Source organism: Eumetopias jubatus, unplaced genomic scaffold (assembly GCF_037043125.1).
Source record: "Eumetopias jubatus isolate StellerSeaLion01/CBP00866 unplaced genomic scaffold, mEumJub1_p1.0 scaffold_6, whole genome shotgun sequence".
Taxonomy (NCBI): Eukaryota; Metazoa; Chordata; class Mammalia; order Carnivora; family Otariidae; genus Eumetopias; species Eumetopias jubatus.
The window spans coordinates 28,536,867-28,557,845 of record NW_028274812.1 but is presented as its reverse complement, the minus strand read 5'-3'; the positions used below and the strand labels follow the sequence as shown (position 1 = coordinate 28,557,845).

At 41.7% G+C, this 20,979-nt stretch overlaps 1 protein-coding gene across 2 annotated transcripts in view; it reads right to left on the bottom strand.

Moving 5' to 3' along the window:
- The window catches only part of MAP7 (microtubule associated protein 7), a 169,125-nt gene that overhangs the window by 52,395 nt on the left and 95,751 nt on the right, over positions 1–20,979 (bottom strand). For both annotated transcript variants that reach the window (XM_088024246.1, XM_028121462.2), the window contains exons 2-3: positions 9,928–10,026; positions 2,606–2,683 (exon numbers count right to left, since the gene is read on the bottom strand). In XM_088024246.1, coding sequence (XP_087880372.1) covers positions 2,606–2,683; positions 9,928–10,026 — 177 coding nt within the window. The remainder of the gene's footprint in view (positions 1–2,605; positions 2,684–9,927; positions 10,027–20,979) is intronic.

Below are 20,979 nucleotides of genomic sequence, written 5' to 3'. Positions count from 1 at the left end.
TAGGTTTTAGATAATACTTTACAGATATATTTATGTGTGCTTACATGTATGTTTATTCATGTATTTATGAAGACTGAAGAGAGCCTCTCAATATTTAGTTGCTGCTGTGAGGGCTTAAGTGGAAAAAATTAGGCAAAAAGACATTGCTTTAAAATTTAAAAAGAGAATGCAATTAACGCAAATAAATAAAAATTAGGACTGACGTATTTCATGAAAACTATGATTTTTAACAACAAAAAAAGATCAGAATTAAGGAAACCATGATATTTAACATGGCAGGGATAAGAAGAAAAACTATGTATATTATATGCTGGCTCACTAAAACAGTCCAGTTGTAATAACAGGATAATACAATCCCCTGAAAATTACTTCGACCCGTATAACATAATCCGCAGAGCATGATGAGTCTCTTTAGCAAATGCCTTTTCCCGCCTATCCCTGTGTCACTGTTCTATTGTCTCTGTCTCTTCCATCCTCCCAGATAGCAGGTCCACATCCTCTAGTGGGAAACTCCGGTGGCACGTGATTCCCGCAGGCTGGTTAGGTGCTTCTTTGAGTTCTCACCAACCCCTGTGCGCACCCTTTCAATACCACCTCATATTATAATTGCTGTAAGTTTATCTCCCTCCCCACTACTCTGCAGCTAGCCCCTGAAGGTTGGGTCTCAATCTCTATCTTTTGAACACTATACCTGGCAAACACGGTTTTTGAATTAGAATTAGTAAGTTGTGTGCTGCCCTGTGGATATGAATTAAAATATGGGGGTACATCTTAAGACAAAAATCGAGCCACTCAACATACAAAGCTAGGCAACTTGTAGGAGACTGCGCAGGCTCAAAGCTATAGGTCTTATAGCTTTATAGAATAAAAAGTGAAATCGTTTTTGTTTGACCAGCATGTTCATACATTCCACAAAAACAAAAAACAAAAAACAACAAATAGTGCTTGGCTTTGAAAGACAAACCCAAACAGGAAGGTATGTATGAGTTAATGTGTAAAAGCTAATTCACAATGAGATATAAATCATAAAGGAGTAGTCTCCTGATGCTCTGGAGCTACTTCTACTCAAGCAGATAGGAATCGACGTTGCAACTCTAAGGGGAGATTGGATAGGGTTAGGACCTGACCCAGCCGGATGAGGCAGAGAGGGGAGAGAACTTAAGTGCTCATGCTTGGATGGATCCAAAGACAGTGCAAATACCAACCATCCCAGAGCAGTGGGCAGTTTCTTCTTTTTGCTTATCTGGAATCTCTTTCTGCTTGGGTAGCTCTGACTTTCCTCTGTTCTGATCTACTTGTCAAACCAACCTGAATCAGGGAGCAGTGGGCATAGCTCCCAGGAGGAAGATAGCCAGGCTGCAGAGTGCTTCTGGGAAAGCATCAGCCTCACAGCCACAGACAGCCCTGCCCCCAGGAACCTACCCACGGGCAGGAAGCCTGTTAGCCACAGGGAACTTTAAGCCTGGGCAGTAAGTCCAGGCACAGAAAGGCAGCAGAGCTCATTCCCTTCCACCAAGTTGTTGAAATTGGTGTGGAAAAGACCTTGGCAGCAAAAGAACTGACCTCGCATGCCCATTATGGCAAAGGAGAGGAAAAAAGGCCTGGGTTGGAAGAATTAAGTAACGGCAACAGACTTCTGAAAACGAGCTTCCAGTCAATTTCACAAATTTGGGTTTGTGGACTATAACAAAAGAAAAGATGGGGCACAGGTGCTGGGTTCTCCCACTGAAACACGAATTCTTACAAAATGTGGTGGAACTACAAAAGTTATGGGTCATCCCCTGGGAACATGCTGGCCACCTCAGTCAGTCCTAGTTTTAAATGACAGAGACGTTCTGGGAACACTGAGACATGCTAACCGGACATTTCATCTTTCCAAGGTACTTAAGGAGAGTATCCTGTTTTAGCAGTTTGGCATAAACGGACATCAAAGTAAAGGAGGAATGAGCACTAGCATCCTTGCTCAATGTTCCAGAAGACAGTGGTGCTTTGATCTTGGCTTCCTGGTAAGGTCGTCCTCAGGACACAGCTCTCCAGGTGATGGTATGGCCAATACCACAGTTGCTAACCTTTCACAAAGACCTTAGGTAGCAAAAGAAAAATCCGACAGCTCAGCACTAGGTTTTGCACTTTTCTTGGCAGCATGCTGGGCGCATCTGTCTATAAATTCAGCAGCAGCATTATTTTATCATGGAAAGTAGGACGTGCCCTAACAGTGTATATGCTCATGACTGTTCACACAAAAGAAAACCATAAGCTTACTGTCCTTGTTTTGTTTTGTTTTTTTAAGCTGTAAAAGGTAAGCTGAGCCATCATGCCTGTCCCATATACATTCTCTCCAGTGCCACATTAAACGGTAAAAGAAGTGAAAATGACCCTAATCCTGGGCTGGGCTTTCCTGTTACTTAAAATTTAGTCCTATGTGTCTGTCACATACTCAATTCTGTTTCACATCCATCTGCACAACTCATAAAGGCAGGCCAGAGAGCATGGTTATTATAGTGAAGTCCGGGTGCTCAACGGTAAGTGTCCATCAGCCTCGAGGTGAAAAGTAACACCCCGACAACAGCGTCCCTGAGAGGAGATGAGGGCTGGGGATGGATACCTAGCTGCTTTTCGCGCTCCTCACGTCGCTCCCTGGCCAGTCGCTGCCGGTCGTCCACCCGAAGCACGGGAGGAGGGTCTGAAAAGGAGAGAAAACACATGAGCAGAAGAGCAGATTTTCTCATAATGATATACTTTGATAATTATCTTTTTGTCTAGTAAATTCTGTGAATAAAATATTACTATGTCTTACAACTGGTATACAGGACTATAGTCTCAGTGATATACTTTATTATTACAATTTTTCTGAGAATTTCCAAGCATTTTTCTCTTGTTTAAAAACATTATATGAGAGAGTAGAGCCTAAGAGTTCTCATCACAAGGAGGAAACCCCCTCCCCCTTTTTTTCTTTCCCATATCCATATGAGATGAGGGATGTTAACCTGACTGTGGTGATCATTTCACAATACAGATAAGTCAAGTCATTATGCTGCATGCCTTAAACTTACAGGGTGCTGTATGTCAGTTCTAGCTCAACAAAAATGGGAAACAAGTTCTAAAAATAAAATAAAAAGACACACAGTCTGCACCCCCCAAAACCCATGATGTAAAAACATAACTGTAGGCTTTTGACTGTTTCTATCCAGCAGTATATATGATGCTTTGTGTTCCTAAGCTAGTGAACTTCTATCATTTTTATGCTTTAAAAAGTCTGTTCCTCAACAGCAAACAGAATCATAAGTGAATTGCTACTGAATAGAGGTTCACCAGTTGGATGTAAAAAGCCCAGCTCTGAGGTCACACACACAAGTTCACTTCTGTTCTCTCACCCACTATGTAAGTTTGGCTGAGTTACTCACCAACTCTCTAAGTCTCAAGTTAATTAGGGCATGGGTTTCATGGATATTTTTTAAAAAGATTTTATTTATTTTAGACAGAGAGAGAGAGAGAGAGCGAGAGAGAGAGAGCGCGTGCACAAGCAGGAGGACTGGCAGGCAGAGGGAGAGGGAGAAACGGGCTCCCTGCCGAGCAGGAAGCCCGACGTGGAGCTCGATCCCAGGCATCAGGACCCAAGCCCAAGGCAGATGCTTAACTGACTGAGCCACCCAGGTGCCCCCTGGATTTTTATTTATTATCTACCAAATGAGAATAAATAGAACCAATCTCACAACACTGTAAGAACTAAATTAAATACTTGAAATGGCATTAGTTATGGTGCCTCACACATAAGCCTCAGTTAACTCATTCATTCACTGAACACACGCTGAACATCAACTCTGCACCAGGCATCATTCTAGGTGCCGAAAAGAAAGCAGTCAAGAAAGAAAGAAAAAAAAAAAATCTCTGCCCTGGTGGGGACTGCATTCTACTCAGGGAGAATTTTATAAACAGGATACATAAGAGATATACAATGAAAAAAAGGGGTTGGGGCGTCTGGGTGGCTCAGTTGGTTAAGCGTCTGACTTTGGCTCAGGTCCTGATCTCAGCGTCCTGGGATGGAGCCCCACTCGGCCGCTCTGCGCTCAGCGGGGAGCCCGTTTGTCCCTCTCCCTCTGCCCCTCCCCCTCCTCGCACACGCTCTCTGATAAATAAATGAAATCTTTAAAAAAATGAAAAAGGGGAAAAATACTGAATGTTAGTTTGAGATAAATGCTAAGGGGACAACAAAGCAACAAAGGGGATTGTGACATGGCAGGAAGGGGGATGTGTAACATTTTAGACAAGGGCCAAGGGAGGCCTAACTGATGTAACTTTTAGGTGCAAAACCCTGATGGAAATGACACACAGATGTGCAGATATTCCAGGAAATGGAAAGCAAACACAAAGGCCAAGATTAAGAGCACCTATTGTGCTCAAGAAACGGGTAGATCTAAGAGCCTGGAATGGAGTAAGATCATAAGCAACGGGGCCAGACATGCGAGGGCCACGGCACGGGGCTCTCTGGTCACAGTGAGGACTCTGGATTGTACTCGGAGTGAGACACTGCTGGGGGTTTCCCAGTAGAGAGCTATACTAACGGGTTCCCTCTGCTACTATACAAACAAGCAAAATAATAATAATGATGATGATGATGATGACCTTAAGATCAGGTTTATTTTCTCCTCTCTTAAAATGACATATTTTTAAGATCTCATGTTAAAAATAGAAACCTAGTGGGACAGTATTTTAGACAGCATGGTAGTGCTTCATCAGCAAATCTAAAGGCCCTCCAACCCAAAGGCCTCTTAAATATCACAGAATTTGTACATCCAGGGAAACAGAAACTGTAGAAAGGCCTATCAGGAGCATGCATAAACCTGGCAGTGAGAATCATGAGCAAGACTAAGTGATGGTATTTTATGCTTTTCCTTTCTTTTAAGGTAAGATTTTTAAAAACTGGTAAAAGGACCCCTCAGTAGCTCACACTTTTTATGATACTTACTTCTCAGATTTACTGAGATTATTTATTAGATTTCAAATATTGTTTGTGTAAGAAAATATCGCTCCTGGCCCCAAAAGGTTTACTTCTGAAATCTGAAAAGGGGCATGTGGACTCCAGGTCAGGCACCTGTGATGGGCCATACACGGGGGTGCTTTACTGTCATTTGTTTCTGGTGAAAAGAAATGATAGCATGGCAAATGCCATTCTTAAGAAAGAACTATCCGAGAACAAGTCAAAATGGAGTTAGAATAGACCTTTAATGATTACCTACCACTTAAGTAATATTCCTTAAATAATGAGGTTTACCTGTTCATAAACATTTATTTAACTACAAAACTCAAAAATCAACTTTATTTAAAAAGATGCATAAGCACATTACAGACAGTCTCCATAAAATAGTGTAGGGGCGCCTGGGTGGCTCAGTCAGTTAAGTGTCTGATTCTTGATTTGGGCTCAGGTCATGATCTCCAGGTGGTGAGATCGAGCCCTGTGCTCAGCACGGAGCATGCTGGAGATTCTCTCTCTCCCTCTGCCCCTCTCCTGGCGCTCGTGCTTTCTCTAACTAACTAACTAACTTTAAAAATTAACTACTTGGAATTATGTTTATAAATTCTGCCACAGACTATCGATAGGAAGGATGTGACATATCTAGCTTACTTTCCAGTACATGCCAAATTTCATGCAAAATTTTGAAAAACAATTTTGAAAGGAAGATTTTAATAACAACGTATGGGACACACACACCCTCACCCTCTTCTAACCCAAACCAACCCTGATGGCCCCAAATCAATAACTGGTAACCCAATTATGCACTATAATAGTTGCCTTTTAGATACACAGTTGGAAAAATAGCACAAGAGTTGATTTCTGTAATATTATTTTATATGAAGATTATGCTCATCACATGTAATAAATCACATCCTGCCTGATCATATAAGAAACAAGGCTGGATATAGTGCTGCACAAATATATCAATTAATCACTATAAATAAGGCCAATGCTTACATGTCCAGTGATTCCGACTGACCTTCTTTTGAGATCAGTGCTGAAATGATAATCACTATTACTTTGGAATCAGATTTTGAGGAAGTAAAGACTTAGGGCATGGTGACTGTGATATGCTAGATGATTTTGATTGGTTTAGGAACCTGGCATTAGAAAATACTGAATTGTAGAGGGAAAAGGTATTCAGCTTTTTTTTTTTTTAAGGTTTTATTTATTTATTTATTTTTTGGGGGGGTAGAAGGAGAGTGAATCTCAAGCAGACTCTGCGCCGAGCACTCTGAGCCCAACATGGGGCTCCATCTCAGGGTCCTGACATCATGACCCTGAGATCGTGACCTGAGCTGAAACCAAGAGTCAGATGCTCAACTGACTGAGCTACCCAGGCGCCCCAAGGCATTCAGTATAAATTCTATTTCCATCCTTCTGATTACATAGACAGAGAGTCACTTTGGTGCTAGAATGTCAGTAATACTTATGGCAGATTAAAGATGGTGTGAATGGGGGTGGGGAGGAACAGAGCCTTTTGTTTTGTTCACTGCTTATTCCCATCTGGCAGAAAGGAGAATATTCAGTCAGTGTCGGTTGAACAAAGGAGCAAACAACCTTCACTAACTTTCAGAGCCTTTAAACTTCCACTAACATGCACCAATGGGGCAAACAAACAGCAATCTTGTATTTGATAACAGATTTAAAAAAAAATTAATGCTAAGCAGTCAGTTTTCATAACCAAAAATTATCTTTCAAGCTAGATTTCCAAAAATGAAAAAATGGAATAGTTCCGAGTAAATAGTGAATGTTCTAGAATTCTCCCTCTCATCTCCATCCTTCACATCACTTTACCCTGGAGCAAAATCAAGGTACAGGAAGTACTTTAACATTATGAACATTTCACATCGTTTCCTGATACATCTAACACTGTCAGAAGGAAAAGTTTTCAGAGCAACAGAATATTGCTGCATTCTGCTTTCAACCTCCTGCCGGGATGACTGAAGGTGGGGGTGTCCACCCAAACTGGGGCACTTTTAAGGGTGACAGGAAGTGCTCCTGATATTCTGTCTTTGATGACACGCATGAACCTGGACCACAAATGAGAACTCAGTGACTGTCGAAGATAAGAAAATCAACTCACACTGACAAAGCTTGCTCAAGAGCTCACCAGTCTTTGACTTCTATCCGAACAACTACTGTTGATACAATAAGTAACTTCATCAGGGCTTTGCATTTTACAAAGCACTTTCACAAAGGTTATCATTTCGTTCTTTACAATAGCTCTATGAGCGGGCCACTTATTCCTTCAATGACGAGTTCTCATGCCTGTTTTCAAAGGAGAAAACTGAGGGAAATGTCTGTGACCAAGGAAGGTGGCACAGTGAAATGTTAGAGGCTAGTTCTCAAAACCAGATCTCTTGCTCAACCCCGGGCCCTTCTGCACACCATGGCACCCAGGGAGTCATCACAATTGGCTTGATGTAGCGGCCAGAGAAGGCCTGGAGGATTCCAAGGCCTGCATTCCTCTGTGACGGAAATGATTTATAAATGCTAGTGCAGTTATTAGTGGCTCTTTTAAAGACTTGTGGTGGAGGGGGGTGCCTGGGTGGCTCAGTTGGTTGAGCGACTGCCTTCGGCCCAGGTCATGATCCTGGAGTCCCGGGATCGAGTCCCACGTCGGGCTCCCTGCTCGGCGGGGAGTCTGCTTCTCCCTCTGACCCTCCTCCCTCCTGTGCTCTCTCTCTCTCATTTCTCTCTCTCAAATAAATAAATAAAATCTTAAAAAAAAAAAAAGACTTGTGGTGGAGGGTGATAAAGGGATAGGAATTAAGAGAGATTTTTTTAATGAACTTAAGTTTCTGCTTTTTTCAGGTATGTACAGTTCATGAAGAAAATACCAATGTTCCCATCTAATCAGATCATACTCTGAATCATTTGGAGGCAGCTGATGGCGTTCTCAAGAGCCATCACCCACTCTGTAGACATGAACAGATCGGTGGGTGACTTTACAAATAGTCTCTTTCGGTCTGGGTCCAAGTATTCACAGCTGAGAGTACTGGTCTTTCCCAGATAACATGAGACATACTATGCCCACACTTATAAACCACAAGGGCCTTCTATACATGTTTTAAAGATAAAATATTAACAACCTGAATGTTATTAACATCAAAGAGATGTTCTAGAGTATTCCAATGAGTTTTAAGTTATCAGAAGGTTAAGGATGGAAAGACATTTAACTATAATTTACTGGGTTAAAAGAGACCCCGAGAAATCATCTGGTCAGAATGCCCATATCAGATTGAGGGCAATACTCAAAATATTCAAAAATTTAGTACTTAACTTTACTCCCCCACCCCAAGTTCCAGGGAATGAAAATTAATAAACTGCTCTAGTCAGACATTCCTATGACTTGTATCTCATAAAATTAAAAGGTTTTACTCAAGCCTAGCCCTCCAACGTGAAATCTCTTCTATCATCCTTTAGAGACACTAAGGAAAACAACATGGTGGTTTTAAAAGCGAGACCTTCATATGTACCTCTGCTTATTTATATATGTACAAGAAAGGAGTCACATGATGCTCAAAAGGCACAATCTGAATGGTTGCCAGAGAGGTGAGGGGTGGGGAGGAATGGGCAGAATGGGTGAGGGGAGTGCAAGGTATAGATTTCCAGTTACGCGGTGAGTAAGTCACAAGGATAAAAGGTACCGCACAGGGAACAGAGTCAAAATGAGGGAAAAACAGCATATATACCATTTAGCGAATGTTCAATTCTCATGGTAAAACAAATGAGGTTTTCATGCTAAAGGATCCTCACTTGAATACAAGGAACCCGAGTCCACTAAAATAAGGCCTGGGAACACAGGGGCCCTGCTTTGCTCATCCAGTACCTGTCACGGTCCCAGGCACAGGACAATTACTCAGTAAGTAGTAGATGGCGGCTGAGTGGTAGGTGGATAAATGAATGGATGAAAAGGCAAATTAAGTGGGGAATCTCAGCCTGCTAATTAAAATTCCACTGAAACTACACATCATTTTCCATTAATGGCCGCTCCTGCAGTCCATGCAATAGTACTTGTTAGTTGTCCTTCTTTTAAGCAACAAACCAGATTTATCTGCTCTGTTAAGATCTTTTCCCACATGGAAACCCCGCCACCCCCCGCCAAACTAGATATAATGGGGGAATGTTTTCTCGGAGGCTAGAAAGAATTATTTTTCATCTTTATTCTCACTGATTCACTGTTCTTGAATGACTTCGGTCTTGGATGCTGCATGAAGTAGGCTTCCAAGGCCCTCACGGCGGGTTCAATTTGTCTTTGCCTTCCTTGGCTTGTTTACCATCATACTGGACAATGGTCTCTCCCAAGGGCCACACAATGGCTGCTGGATACTTGGAAGCAACTGCATTGTTTATTCAACTGTTTATGTTTACAGGCTGTTTGCTTCTTTGTATCACTGAGTAGAACAGACCATGAATCACAGGCTATTAAATGAAATTACTGTGTAGGTGTACAATCACTGCAAAAAATAGAGAACAAAAACATAATTCTGTACCAGCTTTGCTATGTGTAAAGATTTCCTTAAATGGCTTTTGAAAATGTCACAAAAAAGATATGCAATAATGCTGGGCACACAGGTACAAAAAATTGTGTCGTATGCATCATTTCAAAAAAGAATAGGAAAATGATTACCTCTTATACATTGCTTGATAGTAAACAACGTACCCACATGCATCATCTCACTGACTGTCAAAATGATTCTGGCAGGTAAGCAGGGCATGTGTTTGAATCTCCATTTTAAAAAGAGAAAATCAAGGCTTTAAGAGGTTCTTGGACTTAAACTTAGATAAGCCAGTATGAGTTGTCTGTGTTTTGGTAGCAGGACTGGAACTAAGCTCTCCTAAATTCTAGCCCGCCTTAGGCTTTAGGGATAACCTTTTTTTTCTACAGCAAATGCCATGCAGGGTACCTGGCTTATTTCCTGAGTAGTTGCTATTTTGTCCCGAAATAGCAGAGGGCCGGCTGGAGGCAGCATTTTTCTTATCTTGCACTTTGTAGCTTTCAGGCGCTATATAAATGAGACAAAAGAGAAAAGACCATATTTAGTTTCTTAAAATTGATTCAGAAACATTCACCTATTCAACATTTACTGTGAACCTTTGTATCAGGTACTAAGCTAGATTCAGGAAATAAAAAGATGAGGCTGTTACAACTCGCTGGTTCCATGGGAAGGACGCATTCAAAACTCAAGGGCGTGGCTCGACTTATCCTACAGCAGTAGCACGTTCAAGGGTGGCCCCAGTTTATACATAAAGCAAGCACGGGGAAGCATGACTGGTATCCAAAATCTCTGATCTTAGTTCTTCGAAAGTTCATGCATTAGGAACCCAAAATTCCAAGAGCATAACTACGTGGGTCACGAGAAAGGAGCCAGGACATAAAATTTACTAGGATTTTGAAAAAAGCCTCTGACAAAAGTTCTGTAACAAAGATTATTAAAGAGACTAAGGGAAATGTATTCTAGGAAAGGAATGAAGGGCAGAAATACCAGGTAATTCTCTGGTTACATCAAGTACAGGATCCCATACTGTAAACATATTACCTTCTTTACCCATATATGTATTTTTAAAGATTTTATTTATTTGTCAGAGAGAGAGAGCGCACACGAGCCGGGGGAGTGGCAGGCAGAGGCAGAGGGAGAAGCAGGCTTCCCGCTGAGCAGGGAGCCCGATGCGGGGCTCGATCCCAGGACCCTGGGGTCATGACCGGAGCCGAAGGCAGACGCTTAATGCACTGCACCCACCCAGGCGTCCCTTTACTCATATTACTTCAATGTATTTCAAAGGATATTTAAAAGATGTCTGCTACTGTCTCAGATACAAATCATGTCCAAACCCAAGCCCATGAGTTTCGGCCTCCTACTCTCTGCCTTAAAACCTGCTCTGCCCAGTCTTCTCCACAACTGAGGCAATTCTACCCTTCCAGCGGCTCATGCCCCAAACCGTGGACTCATCCTTGACTTCTGTCGCTTCTCATGCTCAATGTGTTAGGAAGTTCTTTCACCTCTACCTTATACAACATCTTACCCCCTCTCCTGCTGCCCTTCTAATCACCTCCTCCCTGCGTGACTACAACATCCTCTTACCCAGTCCACGTGGTCCTCCCGCTGACCACCTTTAGTCTGTTTTCATCTTGGTGGCCAGAGTGATCCCCTTAAAACCCAAGTTGTATCACTCCTCCGCTCAAAACTCTCCGATAGCTCCCATCCTGCTCCGAGTAAAACCGAGGGTCTCCATCATGGCCCACAAGGTACCCCTTTCCCCTCTTGATGACTCTGTTCTAGTCATCCTGACTTAGTCCATCCCAGAGCTTTGCATGGACTTGAAACGTTTTTGTCTCTGATACCCACATGGATTTCACTTCCTCTGAGACTCTGCTGAAATAAGACATTAGAGAATCCCCTTGAATTGTTTAAAATAGCACCCCCATCACTCAGCACTTTGCACTCCTTCTCCTGCTTTGTTTGCAGCCCTTGCCCCTGACATATTACATATTGTCTCTCCATTAGGCTAAGGAAATTGGACATTATCTAGAAAATAGGAATGATTGGCTCAAAGTTTTTGAACCTGAAAAGGTGTGCTTTAAGGAGACTAAATTTAAAAACTGTTCCCAAGATGTACTAAGAAGAAATTACTAAAAAAAAAAAAATATTCCCTAAATTTACCTTTGACCTCTAAATGAGGAATACACCGAATTTTTGTGGCTCTCTCTCAGTTACATATAGTATTAACTTAGAAAATTGTAGATAATGGGGTGCCCAGGTGGCTCAGTCAGTCAAGCATCTGACTCCTGATTTCTCAGGTCATGATCTCAGGGTCATGAGATCAAGCCCCTCGACAGGCTCTGTGCTCAGTAGAGAGTCTACTTGAGATTCTCTCTCCCTCTCCATCTGCTCCTCCCACTCATGCTTGTGCTCGATCTCTCTCTCTCTAAAATAAATAAATTAAAAAAAAGGACCACCTTCCTCCTTATTCTGCAAGTTAATCTTATTAAAATTGCTCATAAAGCAGTCGTTAAGAAACATAACAGAAAGAAGTAGAATGTATCACGTATCTGGAGTACAATGATCATAATTTTCTTTTTGTTATAGAGCTACCTCCAGCACACAACAAGTAAAGCCCTAATTAGTAAGCTATTTATGGATCTCCTATTTATTATTTTTAGTTAGGTGAAAAAGAATGAGAACCATTTGTTTAGAATATATTTCACATGTATTCATTTCTTTCTTGCCTTGGTATACATGACATAATTTAATCTTTCTCTGGTGATTGCATATCCGCAGGGCCCCCAGGTCCTGACAACAAACATCAATCCTAACTGAATATTATGTAACAGTCCACCATGAAGGAGATTAAAAAGACTGTAACACATGTTCAGTCCAAGTGACTTTTCCAAATAATCTCTGATATCAAAGAGCTTTTCTTTTCGGGGGTAGGGGAAAAGAGCTATAATTTGTTTTATCATCTTGAAATTCAAATGTAAAAAATATACTTGAATTAAACTGGAGGTCTGGTTACTTGAATCCCAATTTATCTATATCTGACTTCTACTGGATCTGCTCTAGCTGAACATCGATTTGCCTGCCCTCTTATCATCTGGATCTTGGAATTCACTGCTATCCCGGAAAACCTTCTGGGTCCTACTCATAACGAGACACATATGAAATCTTAAAATTTTTAATGCTCATGTAAAAATGACAGCTTAACTTAGTAAAGCAAAAGTAATTTTAAAAATGGTCAGTCTGTTTAGTCCAAGATTATAATTGTTATAATTATAACAGTAATAATTTATAAATACTTGTTAATGTCTACCCTTTAGGTTAGACATTCATCTAACGTTTTCAGGTTATCTTTCCACTTTTCTATCAGTCCATTTTTCCTTCCATCACTGTGAGAATCTTTATTTCTCCAAAAACCTCTCTGGTTAACACTCTATTGTGATAAGACGGAAGATATAAAGTCAAACAGATCTGGGCTCAGGTGACCTTCAGAAAGTTTGACCCGAGTAGGTTGCGGGGGCAAGGGGAGGGGAACGGCCTCCCTCACAGGGCTGCTGGGAAGATGCGGGGATGAGTGAAGATGCAGGGGAAGAATGTGCCACAGAGCTTAGCACACAACAGGTGTTTAACACATTCGTTTTCTCTCTTTCGCTCTTCCACTGAGGTCTGGGCCTCCCTCAACCACGGCACTTGCAGCACCTGGCATGGTGTAGCACTGTGTTTGGAAGTTTTGAGGAGGTGGTGTGTGCTTTGGAGTCAGCTGACCTGGCTGTGCCCTTAACGGGGTGTGAATTCTCAGCACATCACTTAACCTCTCAGCCTTAATTTTCCCATCTGTAAAGAGGGACAACACTGAAAAAAAAGAAAAAAGAAAAAAAAAAGAGGGACAACACTTACTTCCAGGGTTGTGAAAATTAATGAGAGCAATGGGCCCACCACAATGCTCAATAACTAGTAGAAAGCATTTTATTGGCTCTCTCTTTATTCCCTACACAAATGTGGGAAATGGTTTCTGTTTTCCCAGGGCTTTGCTCATGCAGCACTAATGGGGAAAGTAAACCTATGTCAACTTGGTGACAGGGTCCTGGGGTGCGAAGTCTGGCTCAGCTGCTGGCTTCAGAGGTTTCCAACTCAGCTACAAGCACACCTCCTGGGGGCCCTCAGGTAGGCTGGGCTTATTGGTATGGTTTTTAGGGTACAACCTGGCTTTGGAAGAGGCAATCCTCAGTGTTTCTGGGACTTAGATGACAGTTTCAGGAGACTGAATGCCCTTCAAGTTACCATTGCATTAAGTAAACATGAGCTTTTAAAAAACAACAACAACGGGTGCCTGAGTAGCTCAGTCGCTAAGCGTCTGCCTTTGGCTCGGGTCATGATCCCAGGGGCCTTGGATGGAGCCCCATGTCGGGCTCTCTGCTTGGTGGGGAGCCTGCTTCTCCTTCTCCTTCTGCCTGCCTGTCTGTCTACTTGTGATCTCTCTCTCTCTCTGTCAAATAAATAAATAAAATCTTTAAAACAACAACCACCACAACAACCCCAAACCCTCCATTATAATAATGGAAAATAAAATCTTACTATTATTTTTTTTAAAGATTTTATTTATTTATTCATGAGACAGAGGGGAGGAGAGAGAGAGAGAGAGAGAGAAGCAGAGGGAGAAGCAGGCTCCCAAGGACCAGGGAGCCCGACGCGGGACTCGATCCTAGGACCCTGGGATCATGACCTGAGCCGAAGGCAGATGCTTAACCATCTGAGCCACCCAGGCGCCCTTACTATTATTTTTTTAAACAAAGTACAGGGAATTTCACTCTTTGAGAACACGATGAAAGTAATTTATTTAAGAGTTGCAACATTTAAAAAACTGGAAATCCTAGGTAACTAGCGGACAGGATTGAATATACCATTTTTTATTTCACCATTCAAAAATACCATTTTTTAAATGACTCAGGTGACTTTCCAGCATTAATTTGAATCTCTTTCATTTTTCATAAAAACTGAGTCATATACCATGATGCTCAATAAGTCTTTGCTAGCCTTATAAAACCTCTATTGATCTTCCTGCTAGCTTGAAAGCTTTATTCCATTAGTGTCACATGTGAGAGTATTAAAAGACAAGAGGAAGGATGCAGAGAAGCAAGCACCCTTGTGGTCTGGGGCTCTGTCTCCCTCTAAACTGCTCTGAAACAAAATATAGAGATGGCAGACATTTAGGGCTTTCACCTAGTAAAAATCCTGCAGCTCCAGTAAGTGCCACAAATGTGCCTCTAAAATCCATATCCTCTAAGATTCACTGCATTCCTTGCCATGTCTTCCCATAAAGGGCAAGAGTTCTCACTGCTTTGTTTCTATTTTTGGCTCTATGGTCTGGTTGAAGAGTCTCTCTCAACTGATCAGAATAATTGGTTCAACAAATGCTTAATTTAGTAAAAAAAAGCTTACTCTAATAAGACATTTAGGACTACAATCTTAGGAACCATCCTGAGTTTAAATCTCACCGAATGATATGTGGTCTTGATGTCTACAAGGATAATGTATTTCTGTTACTATTTTTTTAAAAGATTTATTTTAGAGAGAGAGAGTACGGGGGCACACATGAGCAGGGGGAGGGGCAGAGGAAGAGGGGGAGAGTGAATTTCAAGCAGACTCTGTGCTGAGTGCAACATGGGGCTTGACCTCCCACCCTGACTGAGATCATGACCTGAGCTGAAATTAAGAGTTGGGCACTAAACTGACTGAGGTACCTGGGTGCCCCTTTCTGTCACTATTTTTAATAGAGTTTAGCCATTAGGCCCAGCTCTGAATGGGTTCTTCTTTGTTACATTGTTCAGTTGGACGTGGCAGACATGCAGCTCAGGGTACACGAACAGCTCTGGGGGGGAGTAAACACACAGAGAGTTGAACCACAGGCAATTGCCTTTTTTCTTTTCTTTTAAGATTTTATTTATTTCAGAGACAGAGAGAGAGAGAGAGGGAGGGAGGGAGCATGGGGAGGGGCAGAGGGAGAAGTAGGCTCCCTGCTGAGCAAGGAGCCCGATGTGGGACTTGATCCAAGGATCCCGGGATCATGACCTAAGCTGCAGGCAGACGCTTAACCGACTGGGCCACCCAGGTATCCTGGCAATTGCCATTTTTGTAGTAAAAAATGGTTGAATACTGCAACTTCATAGGTCTCAATCTAATAGTTTCAGGTTACCTGTGCAGAAAAGGCTTCACACAGCAGGTACCAGAGAGCTCTCTTTAGGAAGGCCTGGTTTTGCTCCAATAAATCTTAGCCACGAGTCTGACTCCATGCTGAGTCCTGAGTCTTCCTAGTAAATCACAGACCCTGGGGTGGTCTTGACAGACCCCGACGCACTAAACAAATCACTTATTTGAAAAATGTGGCTGCAGAACACTGTTGTGGCAACTGAAGAATGTTATTGGTTTAAAAATGTAACAGAGAGTGATTACAGAGTAGTTTTCAGGCAATTAATTCAGTGTTTCACCTAAAATTTTCTACTTTATCATCCTTTTGCTTATTTACTTGACAGTTAAATTATATTCTAATAGAGCTGCCAGGAGTATGGTAACACAGATCTTAAAGGTTTTATCCAACGTTATTTATGAAATTTGCATTAGAATGAGGCCATAACACAACCTTCTCTAATGACTCTTCTGATTATTCCACAGAATGCAGAGCTTCTCAGTTTAAATTCCTCATAATTGTATGTGAAATTTTTTTTAAAGATTTTATTTATTTATTTGAGAGAGAGAGAATGAGAGCCAGAGAGCACGAGAGGGAAGAGCGTCAGAGGGAGAAGCAGACTCCCTGCTGAGCAGGGAGCCCGATGTGGGACTCGATCCCAGGACTCCAGGATCATGACCTAAACCGAAGGCAGTTGCTTAACCAACTGAGCCACCCAGGCGCCCTAATTGTATGTGAAATTAAAGGAATGATGGAGCTCATGGGAGTTGGCACTAGACAAACCTGGGTTCAATGTCCTGCTTTCCCTTGGTTTTCTTCCTACTGGCATTGCTCAGACAGCACCTGACTCGGGGGACATCTTGTGCTCAGCACTGGGAAGAAATATTAATGTGTCTCCTACCACTTTTCCTTTCCTGAACCCTTAATTCTAGGTTACTTCTTCAAACTGTGTTTTGGACCTTCTGATTCCCCTGGTAATTTCTCTTCTCTTCAGAAAAGTGGTTTCCTCTTATGGCCTGAAGCACACTGTCTACGTCAGTCATTTTCAAGTGCATTTATAAATATGCTCTCTCAAATACAGTTTGTCTCCCACCTTTAAGGAATCTATGCTCCCGTTTCTCTGTGATCACTGGAAACTATGTCAAAAGGTGAACTAACTGTCCTCACAAACTCAGCCAACCCTGATGTTAGTCTTTATTCTATAGTATCAAATGAACTACTACATTCCCAGGCTCAGAAATGTTAAATAATTTTTACTTTTAAAAAAAATTTTTTTAAAAGGTTTATTTATTTGAGAGAGAGCAAGCACAAGAGGGAGGCGCCACCTGGGGTGCCCTAAATAATTTTTTCAATAAACATTTACAGATACTCTTATGGGCCAGCCACTGTGCTGGGCACTAAGAACACAAAGATCAAAGGACACAACATCTACTTGCAAGATGCTTATGAACTTTTGGAGGAGACAGCATGAAAACGCGTGAAATTGTAGCAATGGATCAGTTTAGTTTTTAAAAAATCAATATACCATAGAGGATGGATAACCAAAAAAATGATGCAGACAGTATTATAGAGATTCAGAGGTGGGAGAAGGCGCTAAGGGGGTAGTAGTGATATAAAACTTCATTGGATAACAATTTTGGAGAATGGAGAGAGTCTGTATAAGTGAAGAGTAAAGCAGAGAATACTTCTGGCTGGAGGCCATAAGCAAGACTACCTAGGCAATTAAAAAAAAAAAAGATAATCAGGGCACCATGCAGTCAGAACAGCGGGTTTAAGAAGGTAGGCAGTTGAAAATAAGACAAACAGGCTGAGGTCAATGCCTCCTTGAATTCCAAGAGTTTGGACTTGACCCTGAAGGCAATGAAAGTCACTGGAGTATGTCATGTGGGACTTCTGGTGGGTGAGCTACTACAGCTTCAGTAGACTCTGGGTAAACACAAAGTGAAGCCTATAACAAGCCTGCTGGAAGAGAGAGAGAGAGAGAGAGAGAGAGAGAGAGAGAGAGAGAGAGAGAGTGTGTGTGTGTGTGTGTGTGTGTGTGTGTATAAAGTGCTTATCAGCTTAATGAAAACAACAAAAGGAAACCAAGCTAAAACCAGACATTTTAGAATTCTGCTTTCTGTATCATTTAATCATTTTTTCAGATCTTCCCATTTCCCCTTAACAGGTACCAAGAGATAAGTATCTGACCCTCAAGGGAAAACAGTGACTCCGGTGACCAGGGTGAAAACCATGCCTGTTCTTGAAGCATCACAGAACTGGAAGAGTTGTCACTGTGGCCACCCAAGACGGAGCCTGGGGCAGCGAGGTGCTACCACACAGGGAACCTCCCTGAGCCCTCAGCGTCTCCTCTGCTTCAACTCCGGCAGGAAATGGGACCCCAGCCGCCACCTCCGTGGAGCAAGGGCGGTGGGTAGCATGAGGAAATACAGAATGGAGGAAATGTGCCTGGGCTGGGAAACAAGCGGGGTGTTCTGAAGGTCATTTTGCAGGAGGGTCAAGGAAATAAAATGTGGGCAGAGGCTCATTGGTGTGTTTAATCTTTCACAGGTCACCACAGGATAGGGAAGCAGCCACCTCACTATGTAAATTTATAGGCATTGCGTGCTGGTGACGTGTGTAACTGCAGATGCCGAGAAACAGTGCAGACTCTAATTTGCCCTTCTATGCCAGAATAAATCCACTTTGTGCTATGGTCTAAAATCCAGACACGGGGGCGCCTGGGTAGCTCAGTCCGTTAAGCGGCTGCCTTCAGCTCAGGTCATGATCCCAGGGTCCTGGGATCGAGCCCCGCATTGGGCTTCTTGCTGAGCGGGGAGTCTTCTTCTCCCTCTCCTGCTCCCCCTGCTTGTGCTCTCTCTCTGTGTCAAACAAATAAATAAAATATTCAAAAATAAATAAATAAAATCCAGACACGTTTAATCTGACATAGCAATAAGAACAAGGAACCATTTACTCAACAATCTGTTGCTCATTTCTTGCTGTAAAAACAAATGCAATTAAGAATATTTGCTAATGCATCTCGGAGTCTCCCATTTCGTCCTTATTCCTGCTGACAAAAACAATTCAATTTTTACTTTTTCTTTGTATTTCGTGCTCTCCAGATAGAACAAAAAGTTGTGACTTGGTGGCTACAACAGATTGTACCAGAGGCTTATAAGACCACGTGGAGATCTTTAAGTTTAGGCGGAGCTTATTCAGCAACAATGAACAGTGACTGAAAGTCACCTTCTGATTACTTCATTTCTGTGTAATGAAAAAAATGAAAAATTTATGACTGTGATAGAAAGGGATAGTCAACCAAAAGACAAAGAAATTTGTCCAATACTGAGATAATACAAACCCAACACAAAGACACTGATTTTATAAATACAATCCAGCATTGTGTACAGTTATGTGATCCATGGGAACAGAACGCACCAGAAACATTACTCCTCATCCTAACTATAATGTGAAGGCATGAAGAATGGGACAGACACACAGAGTCATTTATTAATAATTTATAGTCCATCAACTTCCAAAGGAAAGTTGAGGCAACTGCACTGAAATGTCCACATCAAAAATACTGACATAACCATAACCATAACCAAAAATTCCATTTTTTGTTTGTTAAATTACATATGACAGGAATAGCGTAAATATTACTTAAATAACACCAAAAGATAATTCTGTCAAAACAGGTTACCGGAATTAAGGGATAAGGAGGGGGCTACTTGTTGCCTCCAAAGAGCTCTAATCACAGCCATTGTGTTTTGAGCTTAAAGAACCACAGCTGCTGTCCAATTAAATAGAACTTGAGGCATTTTGTCCATTTTGTCTTTGACACTCGGTCAGGTGCAGTTCTGAGATAATGCTCTACTCGACCAGGGCAACCTGAGGGCAGGGCCCATGATTTTCACCCTTAGGATCTCCATCTTTAGCGGCTAGCTCACTATCTGGCACCTGTGTGACAGTGAATAAATACTTGAAGAAGGGAATGAGGGAACGGCTGGATGGTGGGTGGTATACTCCGAGCAGACTGGGGCCAAGGCCCCGAAAGAAAAAGTATTCATGACAAGTAACAAGAAAAAGTGTACATTTGTTCGTTTTTTGATGGCTGCTAAGACTGTAGAGAAAAGGTGACAAAAGAATTGTCAGATTATAGTCATGTTCACTCCACGTCAGGAAAAACACAGAAAATAATGTAATTCTAGGATGGTTTTGACGTGACATCAGGCAAGCCTCAAAATCAAATCACTGCGTTCACAGCCATGTAACAGAAAAGGTCTGTTCAGTATCACTTAGAGTATCATAGGAATTAGAGTGACAGACTCCAAATACAACAGAATTTTGCCTCTACTGCATGGGAAGAAGCATTGAAAACATTATAGCCTTCGCTGGAAATACCAGAAAGGCTACAAAACAAACATTTCAGCTTTGAGAGATTTGTAAACCCCGGCATTTTCCCCAAAGCAATTTAATAGATTTGTTTTGGTAGTCTGCTAAAAAGACAAACATCCTGAAATGAAGAAAACCGTATTTTAGAAAAGCACGTGTTCCACCAATTTTTTGCTTTTAAGTGATTGGGAATCACTTCTTAAGCTGCTTTGTTTACCAATAAAAGCAGCTATCTGATTCATGGTACAAACTCCTTCTGACACAGCTGACAGGAGCAAACATTACATACTTTAACTCCAACCCAAAACACTTTTATCTAAAAACCAATAAATAAAACAAGCAAAAACCTTCCTTCAGCCAGATGGCAACATTATAAATAGAACAGAAAAGGCTGTATCTTCCACCTGCAGTAATATAAACCAGATTAAAAGGCAAGCCTCTTCATCCCCATGGTGATGGACCTTCTCGGCGATCTATCACCAGTCACAATGCTAGCTACTACACCAAGGAGCTCTGTTCCATAATATGAGTAACGTTTATGATGAAGCAAAGATCAGGGCAAAGTACAGAAAGGAGGGGGAAAGCCTAACCTTATCAAAAGTTTTCCATTTACACTGAGAAACGGTTAATTACGGAGACTGTAGCTAAGCTAATTTTCTAAGTTTCAACAGATGGATACGGAGTTTATCAAATTAGACCAAATTCAATTAAATTCAATGTGTAATTAAAAGCAACTAGTTAAATAACTTGGGGAAAAATAATTAGAACTCAACTTCATTACTCTGCTTAATTAAAGTAACCAACTGAAAGAAGGTGCGTTTACTTTTAGGATAATGATTTACTTTTAAGAAGAAAACTAAAATTGCTAATACCAATATTTTACAAAATGATTACTATAGGCC